Source organism: Dasypus novemcinctus, chromosome X (assembly GCF_030445035.2).
Source record: "Dasypus novemcinctus isolate mDasNov1 chromosome X, mDasNov1.1.hap2, whole genome shotgun sequence".
NCBI lineage: Eukaryota > Metazoa > Chordata > Mammalia > Cingulata > Dasypodidae > Dasypus > Dasypus novemcinctus.
In genome coordinates, this window is record NC_080704.1 from 90047000 (window position 1) to 90066944 (window position 19945).

At 33.8% G+C, this 19945-nt stretch overlaps 1 protein-coding gene across 2 annotated transcripts in view; it reads right to left on the reverse strand.

Moving 5' to 3' along the window:
* The window catches only part of BRWD3 (bromodomain and WD repeat domain containing 3), a 143914-nt gene that overhangs the window by 71936 nt on the left and 52033 nt on the right, over nucleotides 1-19945 (reverse strand). For both annotated transcript variants that reach the window (XM_058291985.2, XM_058291986.2), the window contains 6 exons: nucleotides 18918-18958; nucleotides 8763-8867; nucleotides 7615-7768; nucleotides 3382-3516; nucleotides 2215-2343; nucleotides 1025-1250 (listed from right to left, as the gene is read on the reverse strand). In XM_058291985.2, coding sequence (XP_058147968.1) covers nucleotides 1025-1250; nucleotides 2215-2343; nucleotides 3382-3516; nucleotides 7615-7768; nucleotides 8763-8867; nucleotides 18918-18958 — 790 coding nt within the window. The remainder of the gene's footprint in view (nucleotides 1-1024; nucleotides 1251-2214; nucleotides 2344-3381; nucleotides 3517-7614; nucleotides 7769-8762; nucleotides 8868-18917; nucleotides 18959-19945) is intronic.

A 19945-nucleotide genomic window follows, 5' to 3' on the forward strand; every position in this document is an offset into this window, starting at 1 on the left:
AGGCTGGTGGCACTCCTCAGCGCTTGTGGGCCTACACCTCTCCATGGTGAGTGGGTGAGCCTGCCTTCTCAAGGAGGCCCTGGGACGCAAACCCAGGGCCTCCCATATGGTAGACAAGAGCTCAACTGATTGGGCCACAGCCTCTTTCCCTTAATTTCATCTTTTATTTAATACTTCACACTTTTCCTCCTCATTTAATAAATATGACAAACACTATCAGAGTAATTATTAGCTCATGATTCAATACCATTTCATTGCTCTATAATCCCTTTGTAAGGGAGAATATAATAAATGAATGTTGGCTAGGGACTTGTGAGTGTGTAATAACACTCAATCTTGGAGTATTGAGGAAGCAAAATGAGTGTGATGCATGATTGGAGAATAGTAGAGTAAGACATTGGATAAGCTGTTCTATATCAAAACATCTTGAACTCTTCTGATGGACATATTTTTCCATATTTGTATCACAAGCCCCACTCCCAACTTCCATAGAATACTTCCATGTCTTAGTTTGTTACTTGTAGGTTTGCTTCCAGGTATGAAGTGGTGTATTATTTATTTGCACATGGAATTTTATTTCTTTACCAGACTTCTATAGGGTAAAATGATGCACATTCATTTATTATATTCTCTCTCAAATAAAATACCAATACCAGGAGTAATGGAATTTGACCAATAATAAATGTTTAATATGTTAAAGTTAGTTCATTTAATCATTACTAGACATGAACTCTATAGGGGACAACAGACTCATATATTCAGGGTTTCTAAGGAAGTAGCTCACTATATTTTCTGATTGAGCATATACATATTTGTCCGAACCTGCTTATTTGTGTCCAGGTAAGATAAACAATATAAAAGTACTCTGTAAGGTAAAAGTACTATACAATTGAAAATAATGCAAATATTAAGTAAAATGTATTATAACCTACTCCTGAGTTTAGCAAGGGGGGGCTTACATCATAACAGCAGCAAGCATAACATTTTTTAAAATGTTTTAAATTTAATTTTGGAGATAACATACCATTAGCCACATATCCCAGCTGTGGTATAAGTTGTTCATCCTTACAATTTTCCCGCCCTGGTACTAGCCGTTGGAATTTTGTGGGATGAGGATTTCCATCAACATCTACCAAGAATGGGGGAGGCATGAGGTGAGGAGCTTGTTGAGTTTGTTCATCCAATACATAGTTGTTGGCATCACGAATAAGAGGTCGATAATCCGTGTGGAAGAACATCTGATCTGGAATCTTAATGACATTTTTTTTTAGTATTTAACATACACAGGAGTTTATAGATAAGCATGTATTTTCTTTACTAGAGAATATGTGTTTTCCAAATCAGCTATTCTCCTAAGAAGATGTTAATTAATTAGATGGTAGCCCTATATTTTCTCTACAAAATCCTAAAATTTGCATTATTTTCTGGCTCTAGAGTATATTTCTCCAAATGTGATAGGATGAAGTAAAGCAATAACACAGTGAATAAAATTAGGCATTATTTTTTGCAAAAACTACAAAAACATGTTTTTGTTGCTTATTTTTATTCAAATAATGGTAGATGAATTATAAATGGTGAGACAAGCCAATAATAATCACATCAAAACTCCTAACAGGTGATACAAGCATTGAGCTGAATTCATGGTTCTGCGTTCTCTTTCAACTCTAAGATTCTAAAATTCTGTAACATACTCACAGCTAATAAAATATAATGAACCAAAACAAACACAAGCAAAAAAGAAGAAGAAAAAAGGGGGAAAAAAATAGAAGAAAAAATGAAGAAAAAAAATACGATGAACTAATTAAGGTACCTTTCAAATTATTTTAACAGGATCAGTATTAGGTAAAATGGCCAAGCAAGAAAATATATATACTGAGTCACCAGAAATTTATTCCCATACAAACAAATTATTGTAAGCAAAGGATGCAACCTGACAGAATCATTCCCTATTACACTTGAAAGTGGTCCAGGGAATCTGTTCTAAGCAAAATTATTTCCTAATGAATTTTTATATCTACACCACCCTAAAGGTTAAGAGTTACTCCCACTCCAAGCCCAGTGTGCAGGCAGTGATGGAAAAATTTACCAAGAAAGGCAATTTTCGTTTTACACATATATTGATATATAATAGCCCAAATAAACTGGAAGGCTTCAAACAGAAATAAAAGATACAATCCCTAATTGCAGTCTAAAACAAAGATTAAATATACTAACCTTTTCATAGAATTTACTGCATCCAAAACCAAACAGAAGCAAATGCCCATGAGAATCAGTACAGGCAAAATGGTTTCCATCTGGTGAAAATTTACAATCAAACACCGCACCATGGCCTTGACCTTCAATCTGAAATTCAGGAGTTTCGCTAAGTCATCTTACGAGTAATTTTCAAATAATACATAGGTAATAGCTTCTCCTTGCTAATACTTTGGATTCTATGATACGTTAAAATTCCAACATACTCTCTGGCTTTTGTAGCCAGACCCTTTGTCTGAAAAGCTCTGAGAGAGATTAGGGAGAATCAAAATGTAATGGATGACATCAGTCATTACTAGCAATGTCTTACCTCAAGAAATAGTAAATGGGAATTGAGATTTTAAAAGACCTATACTGAATAAAATTGATGAGGGTGCTGTCTCAGCAAAGTTATTATACTCATATCTAAAGCTATAACGAAATTAACTTTTAAAATAATCATCCTAAAATTTACACAAAAGACAAAAAACAATTTTACTAGTAAAACAGCAAGTGTAAACACTTTGGATCTGTATAAAGCTTATAAAGGGGAGCTCAAAGGGCAACAGTTTAGAAATGTTCATCAGAACTGTTTGTCAGAGAGATACAAAATATGGAGAACATGTCTATTCCCATCACCACAGAAGGGTTTTCTACTGGGAGAAAAGATAGCTTACCAGATTTTTCCATAGTTTGCATGAAATATATTTTAAAAGTATCTATATCTCCAATTCCACTTATCAAACAACCTTCTAATTACTGATTAAGCCACATGGGGTTTACTAAAGCAGACAGAAGTATGACAGTCACTGTTGCCATTCATATATTAGGATTATAGTATAAACGTTAATACTTTTAAAAGTTTGGTTAATATTAGCTCCAAATGTTTAAAGAATTTCAGTTTCTGGAGTTTGAAAGTTGAGGGTCAGAACTTGGAAAATGCTAACAATGCCAAGATAAAGAGTCACCCTGAAAAGTCTTAATCCTGGACACACTTTACTCTTAAAGTTTTGACTTATTTTCTGAGTTACACTACAGATTTAAACACAGAAGTCAAGAGGTTCCTTTGCAGTAGGTATACTTAATCTACCAAGTTTTCACATAAGAGAAGTCGGTTTTAATATGAACTAAAACACAAATTTTCCTTACCATGTTAAAGTAATTTCGAATTTTGGTCCCCCGGTCAAGGTCCCAAACAAAAATGTTTCCATCATGACCTGCTGAAAGTATGATCCTTTGATCAAATGGATGTGCTTCCAAAACAAATACTTCATCGTCATGTCCCTATGATAAAATCAATATTAAAAATGAAAAGTAACACCAAGCATCTGGTTTATTTGGTCAAAAAGATCTTGGAAGTGTTATCAACTTGGTTCAGACGAATCCAAGCATACCAATTCAACAGCATTTACTACATGGGCACGACACGAAAAGGATAGTTCAGTTAGAATTATTTATAAGCATAACTGCTGATTTTATAAAGTATCAATAGACAGCCTAGTACAAACAGTCACAGCTTGTTAACCAGGCTGCTGAAGTAGAACTAGTATTTCTAAGACTCTGCTATTTAAAGGGCCACAAAAAAATGTTAACAACCAGAAACTTTCAATAACATCCAATTCTGCCACAGGGAAAACAGGCAAACCTTCATTGTTCTTCACCCAGGACTCTTTATCATTGGTAATCAAACTGCATTTTAGGAAGCCCCATGATACATTCCTGGGGCAAAGCACAGTGGTTCTGCTCTATATCAGTTTTTTACTTGAAGGTTCCATTTAAGATGCTATCTGAAAACTGGATTTGCTGCTAAAAAAAAATTAGCTTGAAAACCAATGTTCTGATTCATGTTTCCCTCCCAATCAATCGAGGTATATCAGTGTATAGAGACCAAGATCAGGGGTTGGCAAACTGGAGCATACAGGCCAAATCCAGGTCCCAGATATTTTTGTACGTATAACCTGTGAGCTAAAAATTATGTTTACATTTTTAAAGGGATATGAAAAACAAAGATATGCAACAGAGACGTATGTGGCCTGCGAAGTCAAAATATTTCTTATCTGGCCTCTTACAGAAAAAGTTTACCAACTCCAAATTCAGATCATTGCCAATTTTCATAAGACTTAATTCCTAGCCAGAAAGTATATGATTGATAACAGACACACTCTGAAAAAAGCACACAGAGCATCCTGCAGTTGCATTTCACTTAGGAAAATATCAGCACATTATATATATCAGGAGCTTGTATAAGTGACCATATACTATGAACCTCAAAATGGCACTTTAACCCAAATCATTGTTTGGAAAAAAAACGACTAATACAGTATCCTACCATATTACCACTATAGAAAAAAATTTAGCTTATTAAGAAACAGCTGTAGAGTGACTCAAAATGTAGTATTAAGAGTAGATAAAATCCCACTACAAATGAAAATATACCAAAACTCTTTACCCAATTACTACTGAAAAAGTTCTTTATTTGTTATAACAACACTCTTCACTGAATAATCAATTTGATTTGGCAAATATTTTCTCAGGTTCCCATCTGATAAACAACATAATTACTTTGTTAAACTTAAGGATAATGAAATGGAAATCTATTGCTACAGTAAACAGAGGGAAGCATCGTTTACTTTGTTCATGTTTTTCAAATGATGCAACTACTTCAGTGAACATCGACAAAGAGTGACTTTTAAACAGGGAGTTTTATATTTTGGTTACATGCCTTAGGATGAGGGCATAAGCACTGGATCATAGGTTACAAAACCTGGTAAAAATCTGTAATCTCTTAAAATATATCATCTGTGATATTTTTATTTATCTTTTCTACTATTCCTTTACTCAAAGTACTGGTCTTTTTTAAACCCTAAAAGTTTCTTGTGTATCATACCAACCCCCTACCCTGCCCAAGAACTACTATCTTAATTTTCTCAAAAAATATTTCTTTTTAATAAAGCATGCCTCTCTTTCCACCAACAGATGACAAATCCAAATTATCATCACATCTCATCCTGGTTACTACAACAGACTTCTACACAGTTTATCCACAGTCATTCTTAATCCTGCTCCAATCTATTCTATCTACCCTGTAGCCAGAATTACAAGGTATTTTTCAGAAGGAAAACTCACATGTCATTCCTTTGCTTTAAATGCTTTAATGGTTTCCTATTGGTCTTAGGATAGATCTTACAGGACCCTGAATGGTCTGGCCCCTGTCCACTTCTTCAGTCTTTATCTGGTAGCACTGTTTCTGCTCTCTGTGCTCTAGCCAAATTGGATTTTTTTTCAGTTCCCTTCTACCTCAGGACCTTTGCACGTGCTGTTCCCTCTTCTTGGAAGGACCTGTTAACCTCCTCACATATGTAATTCACCAAATATTTAGTGAGTCCCTGCCACATGGAGATATAAAGTAAACAAACAAAGAAAATATCAGGTAGTGATAAATACTAGGATGAAAATAAAGCAAGGTGATATAATAAGAGAAAGACTGGGAAGCTATTTTAGCCTGTTAGTTTGGGGAAGGCCTTGTCAAGAAGGTGACATTTAAGTTGAGACTTAGGTAATTTCTACTCATTTTTCAAAGTTTAACTCAAACTTCACTTCCTCAGGAAGGTTTTAACTCTCCCAGACCAGATTAGGCTGCACTGCTAGAAACTTCAACTGCTTCTTTACTTTCTTAGCCCTTATTTGATTAAAGTATTTTTTAAAAAATCGCTTAATAGATCATAAGCTCCAGGATAGGGACAATTAAACAAATTTAACATTTATTCTTAACACATGGCTCAGTGTCTGGAACATAGTACATGCTCAGTAAGTATTTGTCAAATGCAAGAACTTTATACTACACTAAGACCCTGATGTACAAATTGTTACAATACAACTAAGTAGATGTGCCTGTCACAAGGACTAAAATTACTCAGTTCCAAAATTTCTTCAATAAAATTCACTGAAAACAGATGACCCAAGAGTCAGTCCATGGGAAAGAATACCACTAAATAGGACTTTACCTTAAAATACTTAATACTGAATTTCACATGGATTTATAAAAACAATGGCTACAATATGGCCTTTGAAATTGTGATTTTAGAGGTATAGCTCTTTGCTGTCCAATACAGTAGTAGCACATGTGGCTATTCAGCATTTGAAATATGGCAGGTACAAGTAGAGATACTCCATAAGTATAAAGTACAAACTAGATTTCAAAGGCTTGGTACAAAAAATAATGTAAAATATCTCTAATAGTTTTTCTTATTAATTACATGTGGAAATGTTAGTATTTTAGATAGATATATTATGAAATTAATTTCACATAATTCTTTTTATTTTATTATTATGGTTACTAGGAAAATAAAAATTACAAATGTCTTGCATTATATTTCTGTTGGACAGTGTTTATACAAACATTTCCTGATAAAGAGTCAACAAACAATACAGGTTTTCCAGACAAATTAATTGAAACTGATCAGGGAATACGGAAAAAGAGAACCAAGTAAGCATTGGCTTAATAGATAAAAGGAAGAATCTAGGACTCCACTAGCACAGTGCTAGGAATGTATATAGGAAAGAGGGCTTGGGAGGTATATAAAGCTAAACTGGAAATCCCCTAAAATTAAACAATTTTTTAGAAATCTCAAAGGCCTTAGGCTAAGATTATCTCATCTAGGAGTCAAATGAAGATGGCACCATGGTATACTAAAAACAGAATTAAGAGCCATGAAAATTGGGCTCTTGCCTAAACCCTTTCACCTACTACTGAATAAAACATATTGTAATCACTTAGTGTCTCTCTCTTTAAAATGCTAATTAATCAATAATGGAAGCAAAAAGGAAATAAAGCTTTTAAATGGAATTTAACTTAAAGTCAACCCATATTAATGGTAAACTGACAATCAACACCACTCATGTGATTTCTACTAATCCTCACCAACTTTTCAAATCACAAATATTATAGCTTTTAACTATGACAAATAAATATATTTTAAAAATACAGGAAAAGGCAACTTTCTTCTTCTTAAGCTCTACTTCTTGCACATACTAATCCCTGAAGGAAGAATATAAAAGACACGCTTGTTATATAAGGTTAGCTCACTTCCAAAACAGTAGTAACAACAAAAATACCCAATTCCTGCTAAAAACAAAATAACTTATATACTCTTGACTGTATTTTATACCATAATAAACATTTGTCTAGGAAAGGGCCTCAAAAAGTTTCCTTGATACCTACATACATTATCTCTACTTTACAGAAATGCCAACAGACGTCCCATGAAGTTAAGTAACCAAGGGCTAGTAAGTTAAAGAAAGTGAACTAGAACTTAAATTTCCTGTCTCATAAAATAAATCCCTTTGTGACCATTTCAATTACTCTAAAAATAGAATACTTACAGATAAAGTATGAAGAAGCTGCCCTGTAATAGAATTCCATACTTTTAAAAGGAAATTGTTCACTGCAGTAATAACTGTGGTGTCATAGCGATCCCAGGCCACCATAGTCACCTTAAGTTTAGTGACCTTATCTTCTCCGGATGGCAAATTACTCCTAAACAAAATAATTTTAAATATTCACACCTTGTCCTTTTTTTTAGCAAAGATGCATCTAAAATAGCAAATTATGACAATTTCTCCAGGAGCATGCAGCTGTTCAGATGAAAAAAGCCTAAGCTGTACTTTTAAGTACTCATAAAATAAAAAAATAAATTTACCCACATGGGGCAATATCCATAAGCTTATTTCAGGGAGAAAAAAAGAACCAAAATGACAACAGTTTGCTTGTTAAATAATTCCTTGAGTATAAAACATGGAAACTAGAAAGAAAGTTACAAATACCTTAAAAAGTAAAACATGGTTATGGTAACAACTAGAAAATATGGAAACTTAGGATGTCCATATTTTCTTAAATAATATATTTTTAAATGGCATGCCTTATAAAAAAGCAGTAAGAAATTCAGTAACTTCTCTTTTAATCTAATATGTTATCAATATGTCTATGACTACAAAATCAGCTCTACATTATTCTAACTAGGAAGAGAATTAATTTCAGGGCCACATCCTTAAGAAATTATCCTAAAGAGATAATTATATATCGTCTAATCAATAGTGAATATGATGAAACAATACTAATTAAGTGTACAGATAAAGTTGGGTAGGAATGTTAACACTATGAAATATTATAAAGGTATTCTTAAACATATAATATTTAACAGGGACAACCCCTGAGGTAGAAAGTAGAAGGTAATTTTTAAAATGACCTATAGAAAAGATTTCATGGGCATCAGCAAAGCAGAGAAAGATATTTGAGTCACAACAGATTAGAATTTTGAATCAATCAGCACGTTCCTACCATCTAGTCTGTCAGTCAAAAGCAAAAGTACATCCAGAGACTGAATACACAGGCAAACATTAATTGCCAATTAATTTCAAACTATTCAGTAATGTAAAATATAATCTTTATGCTTATTTTAAAATATAATTCAATAATTTAAAAGATAATATACCATATGAGAACTACTGAAATATCTAATATCCAATCTTACCCAGTCATTTTAGTAGCCATATCTAGCACTATACTCTTCCATTCTTGTTGCTGATACTGCCATATTCTTGCTGTTCCATCTCTACTTCCACTAACAAATCTTAAACTGGAGAGAAAAAGTGAAATAGCCTTGTTATTTTTTGTCAAAATGGTAATTTTGTGATTATAAAAGTAATACATTCACCCTCATGGTAATGTAAAATAGTGCAATCAATTTGGACAGCAGTCTAGCAGTTCCTCATTAGGTTAAACATAGAAGTACTATATGACCTAGCAATTCCAATCCTAAATACATATGCAAGAGTAAGGAAAATACATATCCATACAAAAACTGTTCATAGCAGCATTATTCATAATAGCCTTAAAGTGGAAAAAACCCTAATGCCCATCAATTGAACAACTGATAAATGAACAAACAAAATATGGTACATCTATGCAATGGAATATTACTCGGCAATGAAAAGGAATGAAGTATTCATTCATTCAACATGGATGAACCTTGAGAACATTATCTAAGTGAAAGAAGCCAGTCACAAAAGACCACATATTCAACGATTCCATTTATACAAAATGTCAAGAACTGACAAATCTAAAGATATAGAAAAGTAGATTAGTGGTTGCCTAGAGTTAAGGGTGGGAAAGGTGGAAGGATTGGGAGTGATGACTAAATGTATCGGCTTTCTTTTGAGGGTGACGAAAATGTTCTAAAATTGATCATGGTGATGGATGTACAACTCTTAACACTAAAAACCTTTAAATTATGTGGTATGGGAATTATATCCCAATGAAGCTATTGTCAAAAAAGTAATGTATTTATTGCAAAAAACTCAGAATATAGGAAAATTACCCATAATTCTATCACAGTTAACACTTTAGTTTCTATTCATTCCGACTTTATTAAAATACATTAATATACTTATTCTCCCTATAGAAAATGGGATTATATGGCATGTTTTGTTTTTCCCTAACAAATGTATTTTGTAGACATATTTCTACATTTAAAAGCATAAAACTACCATCACTGTATTTTTTTTATTTTATTGTGGTAAGATGTATACAATACAAAAGTTCCCATTTTACCCACTGCCATGTATACAATTCAGTGGTGTTAATTACATTTATAATATTGTACTACCAATACCACCATTACCAAAACTTTCATCATCCCAAACAGAAATTCTGTAACCATCAAGCAATAAAATAAATGTCCATTTCTACACATCCCCAGCTGCTGACACCTGTAACCCACTCTCTGCTTTTACGTATTTGCTTATTCCATGTATTTCATATAAATGAAATTATATAATATTTATTTGCATCTGGCTTATTTCACTCAACAAGATGTCATCAAGGTTCATCTATTTTGTAGCACGTACCAGTACTTCATCCTTTTATATCTGTATATTATTTGTACGTATACAACACATTTTGTTTGCCCATTCATCTGTTAATCAATACTTGGGTTGCTTCTGCCATTTGGCAACTGTGAAAAATGCTGCTATGTACATTCACATACATAGTATGTGTATGTATACAAACATACTGGTATACAAACATCTTTTTGAGTTCCTGTTTCAATACTTTTGGGTATATACCTAGACACTGAATTGCTAAGTCATAGATAATTCTATGCTGAACTATCGTCAAAGTGCCAAATTGTTTTTTCACAACGGCTGCACCATTTTACATTCCCATCAATATACAAGGGCTCCTATTTCTCTGCATACTAAGTAACACCTATTTTCCTTTTTTTTTTTTTAAATCATAGCCATCCTATCGTAGTGGGTATAAGGGAGTATGTTACTATGGTTTTGATATGCATTCTGTAATGACTAATGATGTTGGGCATCTTTTCATGTACTTTCTGGCTTTGCGGAAATGTCTAGTCAAGTTCTTTGCCCATTTTTAATTCAGTTGTCTTTTTGTTGTTGATTTACAGTTCCTTATATATTCTGGATATTAAAGCCTTATGGATTATATGATTTCCAGATATTTTCTCCCATTCTATATGTTGTCTTTTGACTTTCTTGATATTCTCTGATGCACAAAAACTACCATCACCTTTTTTGAAAAAATACTTTTATTTATTAATAAAGCTATACAGACAGAATAAAACATTTCCTTTTTCTGACATAACTGAAAAACTGTGAGGCACTAATTCTACTGGATGACTGGAATTCTAATTGCCATTTCTACAGATCTTTGATAAATGAAATACAGAAAAATGAGGAAACAGCTGATATTTCCTGACTGATTACTAACTGCAGAATGCTACTCATTCAGTCTCCAGGACCACCCTCTGCAGTAAATACTATCACATATTTTTAAATTAAAGAAGTTGTAGATTTACAGAACAATCATGCACAAAATACAGGATTCTCATATAACACCCCATTATAAACATCTTACACTTGTGTGGACCATTTGTTTCAATTGATAAAAGCATATTTTTATAATTGTACTATTAAGTATAATCTATGATTTGACTTAGGGATCAGTGTTTGCGTTGTGCATTTCCATGGATTTTTCTTTTTAATTTTTATTCTAGTATCATATATGCAATAGAATGATTCTCCTTTTAACCAAATTCAGATATATATTACACTGTTGATATCATTACATTCACAACGTTGTGCTACTATCCCCACAATCAATTATCAAAAAATTTCCATAGTTCCAAGTGGAAACTCAAGCCTTAATACCCTATCCCAACCCCATCCCCTGGTAATCTATATTCTAGATTCTGACTCTATGAGTTTCCTTATTCTAAGTATTTCCTATCAGTGAGCTCACACAATGTTTTTCCTTTTGTGGCTGGCAAATTTGACATAACATGATGTCTTAAGGTTCATCCATGTTGTCACATATATCAGAACTTAATTCCTTTACATAGGTGAATAATATACCATTGTGTGTATAAACATTTTTTTTATACATTCTTAGGTTGGACACTTGGGTTGCTTCCATCTTTTGGCAATTGTGAATAAATGCCACTGTGAACATCCATGCGTGCACAAATGTTCAAGTTCCTGCTTTCAATTCTCTTGAGTATATATACCTAGAAGAGGGACTGCTGGGTCATATGGGAATTCTATTCTTAATTTTCTAAGTAACTGCCAAAATATCTCCCATAATGGCTGCAACATTTTACATTCCCACAAGCAATGAATGATTGTTTCTATTTCTTCCACATCTTCTCCAGTTTGTAAATTTGTAAATATCTACTTGAAATTTTCTGTTTTTTAAGCAGTAGCCATGATAGTGGCTATGAGATGATATCTCGTGGTTATGATTTGCATTTCACTAACGATGTTGAGCATATTTTCATGTGCTTTTTTTGTCAATTATATATTTTTGCCCATGTTTTAATTGGGTTGCTTGTTTTTTTTTGGTTGAGTTGAAGGATTTTTTAATATACTCTGGATATTAAGCCGAAATATTTTCTCCCATTTTGTAGGTTGTCATTTTGCTTTCATGATAAACTCCTTCAAGGTACAAAAGTTTTAAATTTTGATGAGGTCCCATGTAAATATTTTTTTCTGTCGCTGCTGGAAACCACTGAATACCACCAGGTCCTGAAAATGCTCCTTCATGTTTTCTTCTAGAAGTTTCATAGTTCTGGTTCTTATATTTAGGTCTTTGATCCATTTTTAGTTTACTTTTGTGTATGTGTGAGATAGGAGTCCACCTTCATTCTTATGCAAATGGAGACAGTTTTCCCAGCACCATTGTTGAAGAGACCACTCTTCCCCAATTGAGTAGCCTTGGCTCCCTTGTAAAAATCAGTTGGACATAAATGTGAGGGTTGATTTCAGAGCTGTCAATTCAATTCCATGGTTTTATATACCTGTCCTTGTACCTATACCATGCTAATTGATTACTGGGAGTTTTATAAAAAGTTTTAAGATCAGGAAGTGTGAGTCCTCCAATTTATTCTTCTTTTTCAAGATGTCTTTACCAATCCAGGTCCCATTACCCTTCCATATAAATTTAATGACTGAAATTTTCATTTCTGTAAAGAAACGTTTTTTGCTATTTTTACTGAGAAAGCATTGAATCTTTAAATTGCTTTGGATAGAACTGTTATCAATAATATTTACTCTTCAAATCCATGAACATAGGATGCCCTTCCATTTATTTAGGTCTTCTTTTATTTCTTTTAGCAATGTTTTCCAGTTGTCTATTTACAAGTCTTTACTTAGATTTATTCCTGTTTTATTTTTCTAGTTGCAATTATAAATGGACTTGTTTTCTTGATTTCTGCTTGTAATTGTTCATTGCTAATATAAAGAAACACTACTGATATTTTGGGGTTTTGACCTTGTACCTAACATTTTGTTGAATTTATTAGTTTTAGGAGTTTTGTTGTAAATTATTCAAGATTTTTTGTATATAGGATCATGTCATCTGCAAATTGGAAAGGTTTCACTCATTCTTTTCCAAATTTTATTTATTTTCTTGCCTAATTCCTCTGACTAGAACTTCCAGTACAATGTTGAACAGTGGTAGCAGTGGGTACCCTTGTTTTATTACAGATCTTACAGGGAAAGCTTTCAGTCTTTCACCATTAAGTATGATGCTAGCTGTGTGTTTTTCACTAAGCTCCTTTATCATGCTGACAGAGTTTCCTTCTATTTCTAGTTTTCTAAGTGTTTTTTTCCCCCCAAGAATGGGTGCTAGTTTATATTAAATGTCTTTTGTGACACAAATGAAATGATCATGTGGTTTTCTTTCATTTTTGTATAATATGTATTATATGAATTGATTTTATTATGTTAAACCATGCTTGCATACGTGGAATAAATCCCATTTGATCATGGTGTATAATTTTTTAATAGGTTGGTTCATTTTGCTATTATATTGTTGAGGATTTTGCATCTATATACCTAAGAGATATTGGTCTGTAGTTTTCTTATGGTATCTTTATCTGACTTCGGAATGATGGTGACAGCCTCATACAACGAATTTGGAACACCTCTTCCATTTTTTGGGAGTTTAGGCAGAATTGGAGTTAAGTCTTCTTGGAACGTTTGGTACAATTCCCCTATAAAGCCATCTGATCTTGGGCTTCTCGTTGTTGGGAGATTTTGTTTCCTAATTCATTCTTTTACTAATTACTGATTTGTTGAGATCTTCTATGTTTTCTTTATTCAGAATAGGTAGTTTACATTTCTAGGAATTTTTCCATTTCAAATTGGTTATCTAATTTGTTGGTGTACAGTTGGTCATAGTATCCTTTTATAAACCTTTATATTTCAGAGGGGTCAATAATGCTCCTCTTTTCATTTGATTTTAGTTGTGTGTCCTCTTTTTTCTCTGTCAGTCTTGCTAAAGATTAGTCAATTTTATTGATTTTTTCAAAGAACAAACTATAGGTTATGTCTATTATTTATTCTCTATAAATTTATCTCTGCTCTAATCTTTAAATCCTTCCTTCTGCTCACTTTACACCTTTACTCTTCTTTTTTCTAATTCTTCCAGTTTTGAGGTAGGACCTCTGATTTGATATCATTGTTCTTTTTTTTTTAAAGATTTATTCTTTTTTTTTTAAGATTTATTCTTTTATTTCTCTCCCCTTCCCTGCCCGCCCCCCAGTTGTCTGCTCTCTGTGTCCATTTGCTGTGTGTTCTTCTGTGTCCACTTCTGTCAGCAGCACCCAGAACCTGTGTCTCGTTTTGTTGTGTCATCTTGCTGTGTTGGTTCCCCATGTGTGCAGTGCCATTCCTGGGCAGGCTGCACTTTTTCACCCGGGCCAGCTCTCCTTATGAGGCGCACTCCTTGTGCTTCAGGCTCCCCTATGTGGGGGACACCCCTGCATGGCACGGTTCTCCTTGCGTACATCAGCACTGTCCATGGGCCAGCTCATCAAATGGGTCAGGAAGCCCTGGGTTTGAACCTTGGACTTCCCACGTGGTAGGTGGACGCCCTATCCATTGGGCCAAATCCACTTCCCTCATCTTTTTTAATGTAAGCAATTAGAGCTATATATTTCCTTCTCTACTGCCTTTTGTTGCACCCCGTAAGTTTTGCTGTTATGTTTCATTGATCTTAAGATATTTCCTAATCCATTGTGATTTCCATATTTTTTCATTATTATTCTTTTTTTTAAAGATACATAGATCACATAAAATGTTTCTATAAAAAATATAAGAGGTTCACATATACCCCACTCCCCACACCTCCCAATCCTCCCACATCGACAATTGCTTTCATTAGTGTGGTACATTAACTGCATGTGATGAATACATTTTGGAGCATTGCTACAGAGTATGGATTATAGTTTATGTTGTAGTTTACATTCTCTCCCAGTCCATTCAGTGGGTTATGGCAGGATATACAATGTCCTGCATCTGTCCCTGCAATATCATTGAGGACAACTCCAAGTTCAAGTCCTGAAAACGCCCAAATATCACACTTCTTTTTCCCTCTGCCTGCCTTCAGCAACTCCCCAATTGTTTCTTACTGTTTCCTTATGTCAAGCTGCTTTTGCCTGGAGGATAAATTCAGGGGAAGAGAGGAGAGAGCTGGAGAGGAGGTTCCCACGTTAGTGTTAACCAGTGGGAACAAGGCCAGGGACCCACAAAGGGACTGCAGGCAGGCTCCAAATTGTCCTGGAGAGGGAATGAAGAAGTAATCAGGCAGGGAACAAGGAGCTTCTTTCTGGGCTCCCCAAATTGGTGCTTTCTTGACCTGTCCAGCAAATGCAGACCTTCAAATGTCCTCTGAAGCTCTGAGGAAGCACACCATATTTAAATCTCCTTTTGCCTTTGCCCAGGGTGGGTTGGAACAACGGTTGCCCCAAGAGTCAAGTCCCAACAGATGCGAAGAAGCTAAAAGCTGTCATCAGCCTATGCCAACCCCAATTCTTGTGTATGTGGATTTTTATCTTCTTTTCTGGAATCAGCAAATTATGCCAGGGTCTGGATGGACCCCACTGTGGCCTGCTATGAGAGTAGGGATTGGGCACCAGTAACCACAGTTTGTAGAAAGCAATTCACTGCTATTTACCTTAATTTACCATAATCTTCCTTGTGTTCTTCTTTGGAAGCTATACAGTGTTCTATTTGATTCTAGGCATTTCAAAAAGTTGATTCAGACAATTCCTATCTGTTTAATAGTTGTTATGGTAGAAAGACAGAAGCCTAGAACTTCTTACACTGCTGTCTTCCCACAGTTCTTTACAATCATTTTTAAAAAGGATCAACTATACATAAATACCAAGATTTATTTATTAAATTCCCTAATGATGAATATTCATACTGTTTCCTGTCTTTACAACTGCAAAAAATGCTGTGAACACCATCTTTGTAAATATCTTTGTACAACCCTATAGATATCTTTGCTGAGTCAAAGGGTAAGCATATTTTTAGCCTTTTGATAAATATATCAAATTATTATCATTAAGTTTTTTTTTAATTTTAACTACATAATCTCATCAAAAATTGTAGGAAATTCTCTATTTTCCCTAAACCCTTGGCAATACTGTATATTATTCTTTAGTATATTGGATTATTTTTAAAAATTATGTTACTGCTATTTTAATTTGCATTCCTTTGATTATTAGTGAAACTAGTGGGGTTTTTTCCCCCTTAAATAAAGGTAAAATAATGCATTTCTTCCTTTGGAAAGGAGGTAAGAAATTTAAAAATTCAGAGTCCTCCATAAAAGAATAGCTATAAAAGCCCTCAAGTGTACTCAAAGCATTGCAATAAATCAATCTTAAAAATTACTTAAGGTTTTCTCATTCCTCACATAAACACCACTTTTTGTGGACCATCATGATTTACTCTACCAGCATTTAATAAAGATGAACAAATTCATCATTGTCTTCACCATACTTCCTGGAAATAATATTTAAAAATAAAATGGATGGTGGCAATGGTAGTCAACATAGGGAAAGTAATTAACAGCACAGAATAATATCCTTGAATGAGGTTAAAGGGGAAATTTTAGGTTGTACTGTTACTAGAATAAAGTTTTTTAAAACAATAGGACTGCACAACACAATGAAACCTTTTGTAAATGGTGAACCATAGTTAAAAGTATAATTTTGAAAATGTTCTTTTATTAAATTTTAACATTTATTAATTTTTTTTTCTTTTGGGGGTACAAGGGATTGAACCCAGGACCTTGTACTTGAGAAGCAGGCACTCAACTACTGAGCTACATCTGTTCCCCACATTTATTAAATTTTAAATGTTATATTTTATTAAATTTGGACTCAGTTGTGGTTTACCTACACATGGCTCTTCTGCCCCTTCTATTCAAATATATAGTTAGTACAATACTTGATAGGTATATGTCCAAGAGACTTCGATCTTTGGGCAGTCCACATGCCAATTGGGCCCTGAATTTCAACAGAGTTGCAACACCTACTCTCCAGTTCAATGGACTCACGCAGGACAACTAAAAGGAGATGATGATGGATAACGACCATCCTAAGGAACAGACAGAGTCTGTAACCGCATGCAAGATAGGCCTATCCATCTGTCCCATGGGATCTAAGTCCCCTCTTATTTAGAGGTGGAGTAGGTATCGCCATGCCAGAATCCTCAGGATTGAGGAATAAATGATGGACTAGAGTAGACTTACTGTTATTCTACTATAGACTTATTGTGATTCTAGCAATGGAAGAACATTTATCATTGATGTGAAGGCTGTGGCCACTGGAGGCTCTTAGGAGAGGGAGAGGGAAAAACAGGTGTAATATAGGGGCATTTTTGGGACTTGGGAACTGTCCTGAATGACATGACAATGACAAATACAAGTCATTATATATCTTGTCATAATTTGTAAACTATAATCCACGCTTAGTGGTAATGCTCCAAAATGTGTTCATCAATTGTAACAAATGTACTACACTAATGAAAGATGTTGTTAATATGGGAAAATGTGGAAGGGATAGGGAGTGGGGCATATGGGAATAATCCCCTCTATTTTTTGTGACATGTATGTAATCCAAGTATCAAAAAAAGGACATTAATTTTTTTAACAAGTGTACCACACTAGTGCAAGGTATTAGTAATAAGGTGGCATGTGGGAACTCTGTATTTAATGCAAGATTTTTCTGTAAACCTGCAACTTCTCCAATAAAGACAAGACAAAAATTTTTTTAAAAATTTAAAATACATGCTCACCCACAAAATGTTTTTATAGATATTTATGGATACAAATTCATGTAAAGAGATTAAGATTTTAGGTCTATTCTAGGCAAACTTTTAGCCCAGGGCAGAAGATTATCACCTTTTTGGGATAAGAGATTTTTTTTAAGGTACATGGATATTTGTATATAACCTCTGAAATTTTACAGATAAAGGAAGTATGTGTCAAATGGATAGCAGAGACAATAAGTGATGCAGCTGCTCAAAGGAAGACAAGATAGCTAATAGCTAGAGCCGTCAGGTAAGGCTTCAGGTAGGGCTTGAATTTTAAAAGAAGATATGCATTATATAAGAAAAGAAAGAGTAGGGAAGGGAAGAGACAAAAAGTAGGAGGAAAAGAGAAGGAGAGAAGGAAAAGGTAGGGAAAGGCATTTCTGGGAAAGAATGGTATGAGGAAATAAATAAGCAAAGGAATGGATGAGAAAATAGACATGTGATGTAACAGGAACAATGAGTAAATCAAAAAGGCTGGATCTAAAGATTCATATAGGGGAATAGTAGAAATGAAAACCATACAGATTTATTTCAAGTTGTTGAGAACTCTGAATGCCAGGATAAAACATTTAAATTCTATTCCATTGGCAAAGAGGAGTCACCACAGATTTCTGAACAGAGCAATGTTTCAGGAATATTGATCTGGCAGAGCTGGAGAGGTTGCATCAGAAGGGGAAAGAAAACTGAAGGCAAAGAAGCTAGGACATTATCCCATGAGTTAAATAATGGAGTCCTTGACAAAGGTGGATGGTAACAGAAACTGAAAGAGAAAAATAAACAAACAATCAAAAATCAATCAGAAAGTAGGACTTATATTACTACTTGAACGGGATGGGAGTTTGGAAGGGATGGCCTAAGAATGTCATTAAAGAAAGACGAGGCCTTTGAGCCTAAATGGCTAGACAGAAATAAGGCCTATAGCAGAGTGAACTACTTCTGAGGGAACAGTGTCATAAAACATGTCAAACATATGTTTAAACAGATATATACTACATAATTACCTGTCTCCATTGTTACAGAACTGAACAGCAACAACTTTGTCCTAAGACATAAAACAACATATTTTTTGTTAGAATTTATTTATTTGTAAACCAAATCAAGTGTTTTTTTTGCCTCAAATTCACATGTAAAATTATGAAGCAGATATTTTTAATGCTAAAATTTTCTGTTAAAAAGCCTCTAATTTTAAAAATGAATTTTAATGAACACTTAAACAATGCATTAATTAACCAAGAATAACTTGAGACGAACCATATAAGTAGACCTGCCTTGAAACCATAATCTCAAGAGCCAGATGATTCTAAATAGGTATTAACTTGCTCCATCCCCCATAATAAATCTGCACACTAATCTAAGACACCACTTTAAAACAACAGATTTAACAGTATTTAAATTTTTGACTTAGTTTTTATAAACTTCATAAAATCAAATTTACTGTTTTCCACATGATTTGATTATTTTACAATGAATCCATCTGACAGTATGTAGGTATTGTAGTTTAGATACTGCTTTTGAATCTTCTTTTAAAAGGATTAACCCAGACCTTTAAAAATATGATATATACAGTTGTGGTGAGAAGATAAAAGTGTAAACCAAAATGTGCACTTTCCTTTGCTTTATTGCTAGATAATAAAGCTAAAACCTATCCCCAAATGCTGGACACATTTTCGAACAAATTCAATTATTGAACTGTATTTGAACTTAACTTTTAATAAAAAGCTCACATACTAAATATCTTAATATTTATTTTTCATTTTAAAAAATTATTACAGTGTTTACATATGTTCATAGGTATCTATTATTCTTACTGCTCTAAGACACTACGGTGGTACTTCATCTGAGAGATTCTGGATTCTCTGTGCCAGCTGCAATGTTTGGTTTTAGATGTTCTGAAGGGAAATCTTATTTTCAGTCACTAACAACAGCTACTAATTCCAACAGGGAGTGTTTACTTTTTCTGCCTTCTTAGGTAGAACTGTGCAAATAAAATTCTACCAATTTTTCTTGATCCTTCATCACTCAATTCTTT